General features: G+C 41.8%; 1 protein-coding gene across 1 annotated transcript in view; it reads left to right on the forward strand.

Moving 5' to 3' along the window:
- Nucleotides 1-10,548: 10,548 nt before the first annotated feature.
- Nucleotides 10,549-14,913, forward strand: part of LOC131254922 (probable LRR receptor-like serine/threonine-protein kinase At3g47570) — a 28,798-nt gene continuing 24,433 nt past the window's right edge. The window contains exon 1 of the mRNA XM_058255625.1: nucleotides 10,549-10,581. Coding sequence (XP_058111608.1) covers nucleotides 10,549-10,581 — 33 coding nt within the window. The remainder of the gene's footprint in view (nucleotides 10,582-14,913) is intronic.

Consider the following 14,913-nt stretch of genomic DNA (forward strand, 5'->3'; position numbering starts at 1 on the left):
CCATCGTTGTCCCAAAAGTAGATTATACTTCATTACTGCATCAATCATGTGGCATACAACGTTTGTGACTAGGTCGCCAATTTCTAATACCAGCATGATTTTTCCTAGTGCTCTTTGACCATCTTGATTGAACCCTTAAATCATCATTGCACTAGTGTATAGATGTGAACGACGATACCCAAGTTTACTGAGCATGCTTAGTGGCAACAAGTTCACTTCAGAGCCATTATCCAGTGTTATGCGCTTGCTCTGTTTCTCTCAAATGTAGCTAGCGATCATGAGCGGCCTATTGTGTTCCTTTTCTCCCATCATTAGATCATCATCTGAGAATGTGATAACGGACATGCAGTCGGTTACCTTCATTTATTTATATGTGACATTCTGAGTTATACAGTCATCCCCTTTTATTTCTGTATTTTCCATTTTAACAATTAGTGCTTGTCTCACCTCATCATTTGATAATGCCAGAATCAAAGTTTGGTGAATGTCTCTGGATAAATGCAATGCATCATATATGCTTAGCCAAGCAGGGATTCCTTTTAAGTGGCTTAGTTCATCGTAGGTTACTTTGTTATCCGGTATGGCTTTACAACATGGTGTTTCATCTTTTCAATGTTCCTCATTATGAGGAAGTTCCTTATTTCACGAACTCGCAAATGCCCTTTCTTGTGCTACATCAAGGTCCTATTTTCGTGTGGGACTAGCTATTTTCTTTCCTGACCGTAACATAACTACCATAACTTTACAGGTGCTTTCCAATGGAGAACCGATCGATTCTGTTGTTGATCTAATCACGATTACATTACAACTCTCATAATTATGTCTAGCGTGTGAGTATGATACACATTTCTCCTTCTTGGCCTTCCCATCTTCGGGTGTTATGTTACATCAGTCCAAAAGTGCATGTGGACGAAATGTGTCCCACATGGACACTATGTTTGTCTTCGCCTTTTTGTGTTGCTCTTTACCCTTCTCTATCATGATCTCACCTCGATTCATTATTTTTTTTTTAAAGTATGTTCTTAATAGTGAAACAATTTTCAATTGGGTGGCTGAGTATGTGATGATAATGACAGTAATTCATTTCTGTTGTTTTTCCTACATCTTCTGGGCATTTTGGCGGAGGCAATTCAATCATCCCTGCAGCCAACAACTAATTCATCATAGGAGCACATCTTCCTTCTTAAACATATACCCCTCATGATCATAGTATTGCCCGGGTCATTTATCACTCGTTTGTCCCACATAACGGTTCCTGCTCTCTCTTTTCTCATCTATTTACCTGACACGGGGGGTCTTCCCTCTTTCTTTCCCTATCGGCTTTATTTTTTGATACCTTATTTGGACCTCGGCACACCATCTCTGTTTGTAAAGTGGGCATTTTTTTGGTCATGGCTTCGAGCGCATGGACTTTAGTGGCGAGATCATGGGAGGTTCGTATGTCGGCACTCGTTAAGCCGAATGTGACTCCTATTTCCATGGAGTTCAGGCACATTTTCACTTGTTATTTTTCTCCCGAGAGTTGTCGGCATAATTCCCCCTGAGTCTTCTACCAGTCGATGAATTTCTCTACCGGCTCACCTTCTCGTCGTTGCACGGAAGCCAACTCAATCAGGCTAACATCTTTATCAAACGAAAAGGAGTTTGCCATAAAAGTATCTTACATATGGTCCCATGTGCATATATATTCTAATGCCAGGCCCGAATACCACCTGGAGTCTTTTCCTATAAGCGATGATCCGAATAGCCACAAACAGTCTTGTGGGACTGTAGAGAAATTTCCCATGGTCCTGATGAAATGTATCATGTGTTCCTCTAGTGACTTGTCTCCATTAAACTTCTGTAAATCTGGGTACTTGAAATTCGCAGGGAATGGCACGTCTTCAACTTCACGCATCTATAGCATTCAAAAATGGAATCTCCATGCCTGCTCTCTATCTCTTTCTGTTCGAATCACTTCGACCACCACTTACCGAATCTCATCCTGTGTTATTGCGCGAGTTGCAGTTGTTGACCCATGCAATCCTACTCTTGGCAGCTATGAACCTTCCGCTTGATATTCATTTCCATTCACCGCGACCATCATGGGAGCGGCAATAACCTGGGCTACATTGCTAGCCTGTGTGGCCAATGCCTCTTTCAGGCTTCTACACTCTTCCATCAAAATGATTTGTGCATAAGCCATTTCAACTAGGCGTTCGACTGTAGATAGTGGCTGGGTTTGGCTTGTTCCTGGTATAAAAACACCTACCTCTGTACTCCTTGATTATTCAGACATCGAAGGCGAGAGTAGGTAAGTCGTCACTGGAGAGTTCAGAGAGAAAAAACCCTTGCTAGACTGTTAATGCTTTTGCATGGTATTAGTGATTTTAAAATTCTAATTAGGGCATGTTTGGCTTTAAAACTTACAGTGGAGCTATCAAAATGGGTTCTGGAGATGACAACCCAGTCATTAAAGGGGTCTTCCCTTTTTCTTTCAGTGTAGGCCACGAAGCTGTAGCGGGCAAGATAGACAAATCTTGTGGAGTGAAAAGAGCATTTTCAGCCTGTCTAAGGTAAAGCGAGGGTGGAGCTAACTTGGGGTTGCATCTTGCAGCATTTTACGTAATTATCCCTTTAATTGCCCATAGTGGGATCAGACTTCATGTCTAAGGAGACAGTGTCTTCGCCCTCTTAGACATTACCACTATCCATTCTTCGTTATTTTCTTACATTATCGGTGAAGTGGAGATTAACCCTAACATCGCTCACATCTTTCCATTTCCAATTGCGACTAGCCAAAATTTCTCTACCGGACTCTCAAGCGGTGATCACGTGCTCTCGGTGTAGTCAATGGTGTATCCGTTGGGCGTGAAGTAGAAAACCATGTTAATCGGGGGAGAAGTCTTTATGACTGTTTGAAAGTAAAGTACCTGAAGACGAAGCAGTCTATCAATCATTAAGGTTAAATTAGAATGTACTTTGTTTTGGAGATGAAGGGGGGATGTTCCTATTGAGAGTTGCCATTTTGTCTCCATTATAGTGTCAGTTAATGATAAGTGTTCTTTAGATTATTCTATTGTTAGTATTAAATATAGATATTCCAACTAGAGATTCTGGGTTTGATCTCCAGTGGAATCGCCATTTTATTTCGACAAGAAACAAGTATCGGGGATTGGAATATCTACATTCGACAATAAATAAAGGAAAATTGAATAACAAACATCATCACTTATTTTATTGATTCTAAAGTCTTAATACATCCCTCACGTTTCCCTTGATTCCAAGACAAAGTACATTTAATCAATGTAATAAAAAGAAAAGAAAATAGTCTTGTAGTGATTTCGTAACATCTCAACTTGTATAATGTCCATTGTAGTGACAGACAAGTTGGGCGGGCTCGAAACCCTCGTTCTGTGCTAATATACACATAATATATGCATAAGAGACTGAATCACGGGAGATTTTGAATCTCAACCTAAGGCACGATCGCCACGCATATGTATATTTGGGATTACTGTTGCATGACTGCACAGACAGTCCTTGTTGCACAACCACTTCCTTATTGTGCGTTCGCGCAATAGGATTTTGCATCATTTCCTTGCATTTTCTTCATCCTCCTTGCTTCTTCTGTATCACACCACAAGATACTTGAAGACTGCTACTTTGAACCTTCGAAGACTCTCTAAGATTCTTCTGATTGTTTTGAAGCTCCTCACTTGTGAATGAATGAAATGAGAGGGGGAGGGGGTATTTATAGGCTTTCACACATGAAAACCACCAAAACAACATAATGAGTGCAGTTGCACAGCTGTGCAATACACCCCTGTTGCGCGATCGGGGAATGGGTATTTCATTCATCTTGGGCAATTTTCCCCCAAACTGTCATTCTAGCATCATTCTTTATGTTGGGCGGTCGCGTAACAGTCTTATTTTCATACTTTCTATACATATTTTTTACTTCAATAGTCGGTTTTGGCATCGTACATCTTGGGGGTGTTGGCTCGAGTTCATGAAGTATTCGTCATCCGCTACAATGTCTTCTTCCGTAAGGCACTCAGCGGTGTGGATGCAGGAGTCTCCTTGGTCCTCGAAGGCATAGATACATTTCTTGAGCCTTTTAATTATAGTCGTGATTTTGGCATCTCTGCTTCTGTCTTTAATTAAGGGATTTCTTTAATAGAGTATTGTTGTCGATACGAAATAACCGCTCTCGGTTGTTTTTCTACATCCAAAGCTTCTTCAACAATCGTAATAGTCGATTCCATTGACCAGCCCTATAATATGGTGATAACTGGTTAGTAGCGCAAAGGTGCAGGAATCAACCTTAATGGGAAGTTCCGCAATATAACAATTATGCTGCCAATTTGGAGTTTCAATCCGGTCTTCATTTCGATGTATTTTTGTCCAGTAGCAAAAGAATCCCATTGTCTAGTTGGGCCAGTCGAGACGAGCACATCAAAATCTTGTGAAGGTTCGACTTTACTATAACTCTGGCAGGTTGAACGTTTTGGTCTCAGCCTAAAAGAGGTAATGGACCAAACCATTTGTTGTAGAACTTAGCTTCGAACATATTTGAGTCCACGGTGAATGACAATTTTTTAGCCCAGACGATTTCTACTTAGGGTCCACCCCACAATATTACGAACTGGTGCATTAATGAGTGGAGACACCTGTTGGAATGTATCCAGTCTCTCCCTAAGAGTGTGGTGTAATTGTGTAGACACTAGGAGTTGGCGCCCATGTTGTTTTGGAGTGTTATGTTTTGGTGGTGAAAGTGATTAGGCTTATTTGTGGATATTGGAGTCGCCACTAGCCAAATAATCTCAAAATCCCGCAGTTGGCTAGAACCACGGAATATGCAAGGTTAGAGAAATCTGACGACTCCTCTTCCTTAGGTTGACTCCTAATCTGCGATCTAAAATTTCAGGTAAGTGACCTCGGTTACAAAGAGGGAAGGGGTTAGGCACCCTCTCCGCTCGTATAAATGTATGGTCTCTACTTAGTGTGGTAAAATAATCTCAAGGGATGATGATGATGTGGTCATGATGGGACTAGTCACATGTGGGTTTTTTATGCGGCGAGATCCGAGATTTCAGCAGGCCATAGAGCATACGTCCAATGATGTGTTTAGAAAGCGGATGTGATGATGCTTATGTAAAAAGGGTAAAGAAAAGTGGACTAGATTATAAGGAATTTCTGATGTGACAGGATTCGATGTTCGGTAAGTCATAGAGCATACGTTCGTTAGAAATCTAGAAGCAATGGGGTTGAGAAGGGAATAGATGTCATGATGAATGCTTATATGTAAAATGAATGGATCTTTGGCTTGATTCTCGGGTAGACTAAGACATGAGTCGAATCATGATCAAGTTGGGCTAGGTTGGATGGGTTAGAGAGGTCAACTAGAAAGGCTAAGGGGTGGCTTGAAAGATCAAAACTTTGAAGGGTTGGGAGCTCCTTCCCTTTCCTTCACTCTCCTCCTCACTCTCTTTCTTTCTCACTCTCTTAAGCTTGGAAAATGAGAATGGCTTGGTGAAAATGTGAAGAGGAGAGGGCTATTTATAACCTTCTCCAATGGTCCCATGGTAATTTTTGGTTTTGGGAAGGGTGAAAGCTGATGTGGCAAGAGGTGATTGGTTGGAGGGAGAGAGACGCCACATGGTGCACTCTCATTGGCCAATGGGGTTGGTAAAAGGGTAAATAAGCTCGGATATGGGGGTAATTTCTTGAAAGAGTTGACTTTTGGACGTTGGGACAGCTGTCCCTAGATGTCCACACACGGGCCGCAAGTGGAGGCACACCGAGTACCGCCGACGGTAGTCAAACTACCACCGGGCATGGGTTCGGGCCGGGCTCGAGCATGCAGGCCTTGCTTGATGTGCTGGTTAGTCTGATGGTCTCCTTTTGGGGTTTTATGGCTCGGATAGGTGGGTTTAAGCTTGGGTAAAGGGGTCATAATCAGGGTATAACGCAAGGATAGGGCTATATGTGGATTGAACGGTTTGGATCACGGTTTCTGGTTGCAGGTTGGCAATTTGAGACTTTCAGGTTGGGTTTTTAGGGTTAAGCTGAGATCAGAGTTTGGTTTAAGGTATGACCATGATTCATGGATTGTCTTAGCCTTCTCGAGATGTTAGCTTAGGTGGGGTGTCTACAGATGCCCCTCTTTGGCCGAGGTTGTGAGCAACCGAAGGCCAAAGAGAGTGGACACCCCACCCGTCTGGTCAGAAAGGGTAGTGATTCGAATCTGTTGCCTGTCATTGTATCATTGTCAGTTGACTATTTGGAAAAAGATGACTTGCACATATCACGAGGGTTGAGGAAAATGTTGTGATTGTTCCCTTTGCATTTGTCGTAGCTTTAGGAGTTACCAATCACAATCCTTTCACGTCAAATTGTTAATAGCATTGGAAGATAAGTCTGAAAAATAAGGGCCTCTGCGCATTCATCGCAACTTTACGAGGATTCCCGTACTATTTGGTCTGTCGTTCCTTTGCTACGTAATCACCCTAGGAGTATCCGATCCATTTGATCGTCAAAGTGGTTAACTGCCCTACACGTTGGTGCGGCCTTACAGGGAACTCACTACGCTGACTTCGACTCGATCAAATTTTGTGAATATCTTGGACTATTTATATGCAGATAATCCTTTGCCATGTAGTCTGTTGATTATGATACTTTGGTTACAATGGATTGTTGTCACTTCGAGTTTGATTATTCTTTCTAGAGATAGATCCAATCATTTTTACTAACATCCATACGACTGTCCAGATATAGAAATCAGGTCAATCGTACATGTATCATGTACGGATTCGATCATCCTTCTGGGAAACTGGAAGAGATCGAATCTTATTTAGCTGATTGCACTGACCGCAACTAGAGAATATGAAAGATTCCTCAGTGTACTACGTGCCGCGTGCATTTTTAAAAACTTTTGAAAGCTATCCCTTTTGGCGCTGGACCCCTAGGGGGTTTTATTTGGATATATATATATATATATATATACACTTTTTTTTTTTAGAAAATATCCGTTCAATTTTGCGGGTGGGCGTCGTCGTTTGATTTTTATTTGTAGCAAAGTTAGATGGCCTCCACTAATAAATTAATGGGGCTAATGATTTTTTAAAAATTTGTAGGTTTTTAGAAGATCCGGATGGTTATGATTGTTCGGTTTCTATTATATTCAGTTGGCCTCCACTAGTAGACTAATGGGGCTTTTTATTTATTATTATATTTTTTACTTTATTTTATTTTTTATTTTTTTATTTTAGAAGAGTCATAGACATAAATATATCAATGAATTATATAAATTATATATATATATATATATATATATATATATATATATATATATATATATATATATATATATATATATATATATATATTGTTTTTACCCAACGATCCAAAGGAAGGACCGGTCCATGCAACTTACCATGGGGGGAAAGCACGTTGTCCCAAGCTGCTGTCAGTCGGCAGCGGCAGTCGGACTGCCGCCAATGGTAGTCCGTCTACCGTAGTCTGTCAAATGGACTGCTGGTCCGTCGGGTGCACTGGTCCGAACGGTGGCCTCCTCTCCCTTATTTGAAAATGGCTCATGGATGTCCAGGGACTCCATTGTGGTCCCTGGAAGCTCCCTTGCTTGTATTTCTGTTGCATGTTGGCCTATAATTTCAATATTTTTCTTCCTTCTTCATTTTTAGGTACTCTTGATTAATGGGTCGTTAATGAATCTTGATGGGCCATTTATTTAAAGAACTTTTGATGGGTTGGATTTCTTCATTGGTTTGGGGAGGGCTGTGATCAAGGCTGTTGATCCATTTTGACTAGATCTCAGCTGTTGGATTTTGGTGGATTTTCTCGTTCTGGATCACATAGTTGGCTTCTCTCTCTCTCTCTCTCTCTCTCTCTCTCTCTCTCTCTCTTTTTATATGGAGTGGGGTGTGATAAGAAAGGGGCCCCACCCTTTTACTTGAAATTTTGTTTTTTTTTTGTGTGTTGTTTTTTTGAATGATCTGGACCATTGGATGGATGATTTGGGGCCCACCTAAGTGCCTCAATGGTATAGATTTTGATGTTTGGTCACTTTGATGGATGATGGAGGGATGAGATTTTTCAAGTGTGCCCCACATCAAGATCTTGATATGTCCAGATACGTTTATTTGAACGTGTGGTGCCAAGGATGGCTTGTGAAGGTGGGGTTAGGCACCCTCTCTTCCTTAGGTTGACTCCTCTTCCTTAGGTTGACTCCTGATTTGTGATTTGAAATTCTGGGTAAGTGACCTCGATTACAAAGAGGGATGGGGTTAGGCACCCTCTCTGCCCGTACAAATTTACGGTCTCTACTTAGTATGGTAAAATAATCTCAATGGATGATAATGATGTGGTCATGATGGGACTAGTCACATGTGGGTTTCTGATGCAGCGAGATCCGAGATTTCGGCAAGCCACAGAGCATACGTCCAACGATGTGTTTAGAAAGCGGATGTGATGATGCTTTTGTAAAAAGGGTAAAGAAAAGTGAACTAGATTACTAGAAATTTCTGATGTGACAGGATCCGATGTTCGGCAAGTCACAGAGCATACGTTCGTTAGAAATCTAGAGAAGCAAGGGGGTTAAGAAGGGAATAGATGTCATGATGAATGCTTATATGTGAAATGAATGGATCTTTGGCTTGATTCTCGGGTAGACTAAGACATGAGCTGAACCATGATCAAGTTGGGCTAGGTTAGATGGGTCAGAGAGGTCAAGAGGAAAGGCTAAAGGGTGGCTTGAAAGATCAGAACTTTGAAGGCTTGGGAGCTCCTTCCCTTTCCTTCACTCTCCTATTCACTCTATTTCTTTCTCACTCTCTTAAGCTTGGAAAATGAGAATGGCTTGGTGAAAATGTGAAGAGGAGAGGGCTATTTATAGCCTTCTTCAATGGTCCCATGGTAATTTTTGGGTTTGGGAAGGGTGAAAGCTGATGTGGCAAGAGGTGATTGGTTGGAGGGAGAGAGACGCCACATGGCGCACTCTCATTGGCTAATGGGGTTGGTAAAAGGGTAAATAAGCTCAGATATGGGGGTAATTTCTTGAAAGAGTTGACTTTCGGACTCTGGGACAGCTGTCCCCAGATGTCCCCACGCGGGCCGCAAGTGGCGGCACACCGAGCACCATCGGTAGTCAGACTACCGTCGGGCATAGGTTCGGGCCAGGCTCGAACGTGCAGGCCTTACTTGATGTGTTGGTTCGTCCGATGGTCTCCTTTTGGAGTTTTATGGCTCATATAGGTGGGTTTAGGTTTGGGTAAAGGGGTCATAATCAGGGTATAGGGCAAGGATAGGGCTATATGTGGATTGAACAGTTTGGATCACGGTTTCTAGTTACGGGTTGGCAATTTGAAACTTTCAGGTTGGTTTTTTAGGGTTAAGCTGGGATCAGAGTTTGGTTTAAGGTATGACCATGATTCTTGGATTGTCTTAGCCTTCTCGAGATGTTAGCTTGGGTGGGGTGTCTACAAATTGGTATCTGGTTTGATGAAGAAAAATGTTGTCATGACCTTAAAGGTCTTGATCTGCAGCTCGACATCAAGTATCCCTTTTGTATTGGTAACCACTCTTGTGAACCTTGAAATTGTGATTTCAGTAGGTAGCAAAATCTTTTTCTATCTTATGGAGCTTTCTAACCATCGCCATTGACACTAATATGATTCTGATTGTTCCAAGCACATAGTACAATTCTGAGTGCATCTCCACATAACATCTTCCCGCTGGTCTATGTCAAGTGCTGAAAATGAGTGTAAACAAGACCATTTCATCTATCAAACTTCAATTTCCCACACTAATCAAATAGCTGGGACCATCCCATCAGAGTTTGATTTTAACCATTTTACTATCTAAAGTGGGTAAAGCATTTTGAATGGCATCAATTGGTTGATGGGCTTTACCGTATTATCTTAGGGCCCGTTTGGCTGGGCGGATTGAGCGGGATTAAGAGGGATTCGTAAAGTCTCTCCTAATCTCATCCCTTGCCTATTTGGACGGCGATGGATTTTAGTCAGTCCGAATCCATCGACGGATCTGAGGAGGATATGGAGGGATTGCGAAATCCCTCCTAATCCTGTCCCTTTCCTTTGCTCTCTCTCTCTCTCTCTCTCTCTCTCTCTCTCTCTCTCTCTCTCCGTTGACCTTCGAGATGACGGATTGTGTGTCGGAGACCTTCGAGAGCTCGGATTCATTCGCTTCAATCCCGCTTCCTCCTCTCCATCGGTTGAATCTAGACTCGATTGGTGTATTTACCCATTCCGGACCGATCAAAAGAGGTTTCTTATCAGGCCCGATTGAATGCGGGTTCTTATCGGGCCCGCTTGATCATAGGATCTTTTCTGGTCCGTTGGATGGAGGTTCGAATCAATTCCAGCAGAGCTTCTCTCATAGGGAATCTGCATTCTGACTTAGATCGAAGAAGAAGAAAGGTTCCTTGATTCGAGTCATGAAGAAGGCGATCGCATAGACGGTCAAGAAGAATTCAATCGTTGCATCGGTTAATCGGGCCCTCCAATTAAGAAATTAGATTCAATCGCAATGGAGAAGAACGGAGAGAACGTTGGCACTCATGTAAGCAGAGATTCGAGTTTTAAGGGCTGTCATTCATTTAGTCAGAATCTTCAATGGGCCTCCAGGGGAAAGCAGGGGAGGGCTGTGATTCACACCATCCCATGCCCCATCCAAACAAGTCACTCTCGTCATCCGGGGATATTGCAAACAATCCAAACAGACCTCCCCAACTTGTCCCAGTTATCCCATGGATCTTAAACCAATCCACTGACACCAGCATCATTACCTTAAAATCCATCCCATCCCTCCTAATCTCATCAGATCCATCTGGCTGGTTGTTTTTCAAAGCAATGGTAAATGCACTGTAAATATGTAATTATTACCATTTCACCATGTTTGAAAATTCATAGGAATACGTGCCTTTGAAACCGATTCAAAAGAGGTAAGTTTAATTTTTAAATCATAAGGTAATGTATATGATATATCAGTTCTGTCCATCTGTTTTACTACAATATTTTGAAGCATTAGACAAAAAATAAAGCAGATCCAATACTCAAGTGGCCCATGCCAAAAGAAGCAGTGGCCCCACAGTTTTTAACGGTAAGTATTCGATTTCCTTTTTCGTACAGCTCAGTCCACTTGAGTTTTGGATATGCTTCAATTTTTTGTTCATGTTATAAATTCTTCTGGCATAATGGATGAACGGTGTGGATAAGCAAAATGCATCACAATGGGACTCACATATATTTTATAATATTTTTAGTTTTCGTGTCAAAAATGCCAGTCAAATCAGTTGGGGATGAAAATGTTATAAATGCTTGGGGAAATAATTATTACTTTTTCACGTGGTATTTACCCTTGCACTGGCGAAATCAAATAAGCCCTTAGGACTCGTAGAATTGAATTCACAGGGTGTGAATGGTGCATACTTTTCAAACAGGAGGCAGGGCATTGATTATGTTCATAGACTTATTTTTCAGTGTGTAAGGAAAAGACAGGGCATCGTGCTTTTTTTGTTCGTTTTTCTTTAGACTTGACTTCATTCCCCATAGGATGAAGATGGGGCAACTACATTGAGGCCGTGCCTGCTATGCGCAACTGAATTCCGGCCATGATTTTCAGCTAGCCAACATCTCAGCCGTCGGATCTAGGATGGAGGAGGCTTGTCCTCCTGAATGTGTGGTTAATTTAAACATGCCATTGGTTTCCTCAGCTTTTATTATGTGGTTGCATCAATCTCACTGCAAAGATATTTACATGTCTACTGTACAATCTGTCGTCCAACAGTTTATTGAAAAATTTAATAGAAAAAAATGTAGTTGAATATTTTTATTAGTAACATGTAGATATTGATGTTGAATATGTGGAATGATTAAAGCTGGCGATGGGCTACTAAGAAAAATCAATATTTTGAGTAGGCCTGAGCCAACCACAGGCTTGCTCATTGCCGTCCATTATAAGCTATTTTGACTTGTTTGATTGAAACTTCATGTGGTGATGAGTGACTTGAGGGCTAGTTTTTTTGCTAGAATATTTCTTACGATGAATGGCAGGTGTTTAATCGACCGAATACTGCTTGTGATGTTTGGAGCTCGTTCCTACCTTATGCTTTGTATTGGTGTGATCCTGTTGTCAGAGGCCTATTGCTTGGTGGCATTGCTGTGGGGTCCACTGTGATGTATGTATTTTGCATCAACACCATCTATCCATTTTTCCAGCTCAATTTACTCCGTGAACCCAAAATTGAGGCAGATCCAAAGGTCATTGGACCACACCACCGGAAATAATGGAGAATGAACACTCCACCGTTAAAAACTTATTAACAGCCACAAAAGTTTTAGATCAAGATATTTGTGTTTCCATTCATCCAGGTGTATGTGAGACGGTATGAACACGGGAAGGTTTCAATGGTTGGTGTCATAATTCCCAACGGTGTGGTCCACGTGAGTTTTGGACTGTAACGCGTATTAGCCACTGTAGCGCGTATTAGCCACTAAACTCGACAGTAGCGAGTCTAGCCACTTAAGTAATGTCACCACGTTCTGCGGGCCTCACCATGATGTATGTGTTATATCCACACCGTTCATCCATTTGGAGAGATCATTTTAGGATATGAGCCAAAGAATTAGGCAGATCCAAATCTCAAATGGACCCCGCCACAAAAAACATTGGGTATCGAATGCCTACCATTAAAAACTTATTTGGACCACAGAAGTTTTCGATCAAGCTGATATTTTTTTTCCCATATTCCATGTATGTATTAACTTATAAACAAGTTGGATCTCAAATAAACATCATGGTGAGCCCTAGGAAAGTTTCAACGGCGGCCATCATTGTCCCGACTTTTTTCCGTGGTGGGGTGCACTTGAGCTTTGGGTCTGCCACATTCTTTGGCTCATGACCTAAAATGATCTCTCCAAGTGGATGGATGGTATGGATACAATAAATACATCATGGTGGGGCCCAAAAAATTATGATGACGTAACCTCAGCGGGTATACTCGCTACTGCCGGGTTCGGTAGCTAATCCGCGTCCTTTCGCATTGCTTTTTCTTTTATATTTTGTTTTTTGTTTTTAACCTCATGCCTGAGCTGGCAAGCTAAATTGATTAATGGCATCGATATAAAACAGGTACATCACATTGGGTCTCCGAGGGTCTTGTCGGTGGCGTGGATCCCGGGGGATCCACATTTATGATGTATTAACTTCCAAAAGCTGTATGGTCCAAAGCAACGGGTGGATCTAGAAGTTCTTCTTACCCACGTGAGGGTATTTAATTTGAGACGTTTGGGGTAGATCTGGTGTGGTGTAGATATTAATCCAACATATTCTAACCATCAGCGCTATACATGTTTAATTTGGACCATCTCACCATTTTATCGAAGTTTGGTTTAGACAATTTCACCTTACAAATCAGGGAAACTATTTGGATAACAACCAATTGATACATCTATATTTAACATGTAATGTGAAGAGATTACTTTATCATGCTCAGGTTGCATGGGCTACATCATACCATAGCTTTTGTCCCCACACTTTTTCAGTGTTTGGAGAAGATAAGCCAAGACTTCTGTAGTTAGACTCGACTTCATTGTACGTTAGATGAAGAACATGTGTATGTCGAGACAGTGCATCAGTTTTCTCAGTAGATTCGTATATCTTTTCACATTGGATGAAGACTGTGAGCGATCTGAAAAACAAGTCTAGCTATTTGCAGTCAATATCCAATGAGAAAATTCTTCTCCAATGGGCCTTCAGTCGAATAAGATTGTAGATCCATTCATCTGTGCCATGCCTATGGTGAGTGCTAGTTTATTAATACTTTATTTTCAATAAATTTTAATCATACAATGCCTAGTATTATCTACACCAACCTTGTGCTAATTATCCGGGGATGGCTCCTCCGCAGATCTCTAGTTGAATGAGCCTAATTCGATGAGGGTTGTGCATTTTGTTATAAGGGCCGCCCTCAACCAGTCCAGCAGGGTTCTCCTCGACATAATGTTGCAAAAAATATTGATTTTAATAAAATATATTTCAATAATAAAATAATATATAATATAAAAAGTTGTTTTGAAAAACACTTTTCTATGGGTTTTTGGGGATAGTCCCATATGAAAAGGAGAAGAGAAAAAACAGTGGTTTATATGAAGGATGTGGAGTATTATAATATTTACCTACTTAGTCCGTGGACTATGGACAACACCCGCGTGCGCGCTCGCGCTCGAGCTCAGGCTCGGGCTTAGGCTTGGTGCGAGGGCGTGGGCATGTGAGGTAGTGTGGCTGTAGAGGCACTAGTGGCGTACTTTGCACTTCGCATCGTGTCGCAGAGGGTCACTCCTTCGCGACCTTGGCTATAGCGGGTGGCTGGTTAGCAGAGAGACTGAAGGACTGGGAGAGAAATCTCTCAGTATAAATAAAGGGACTGAAAAGAGCTGTTGCAGCAGAAACTGTAACAGCTGAGCCATTAGTGTAGGGTCCAGCTGTAACTGCTGCATGGCTAGCCCAACAGCTAGAAAACGGCTAGCTGTTGTCTCACAACAGTCAGCATGCAGCAGCTTAATGGCCCATGCACAACAGTCAGAAAACGGCCATAAAACGGCTAGTTTTCCAACAGCCAGAAATGACTTAATGGAATTTAAGTCTCTGGACCATAACCCCCTAGCCACCATAGCCTATAAAAGGAGGACCTGGATGGGTTTCCAATCCATCTCAACTCACTCCAGCAAACCCATACGAACTAAGACAGCCAGCCTCTCTCCACTCATATATTCTAGTGTTTCCAGCAACGTAGCAAGGCTTAAACCTTAGCTTGAAGAACAGACCAGCGGTGTGGTCTAGGACGGTTCAACTGAACCAGTGGCTGAAGATTTGAACTGACCTGTGCAGAAG

Source organism: Magnolia sinica, chromosome 9 (assembly GCF_029962835.1).
Source record: "Magnolia sinica isolate HGM2019 chromosome 9, MsV1, whole genome shotgun sequence".
Lineage (NCBI taxonomy): Eukaryota > Viridiplantae > Streptophyta > Magnoliopsida > Magnoliales > Magnoliaceae > Magnolia > Magnolia sinica.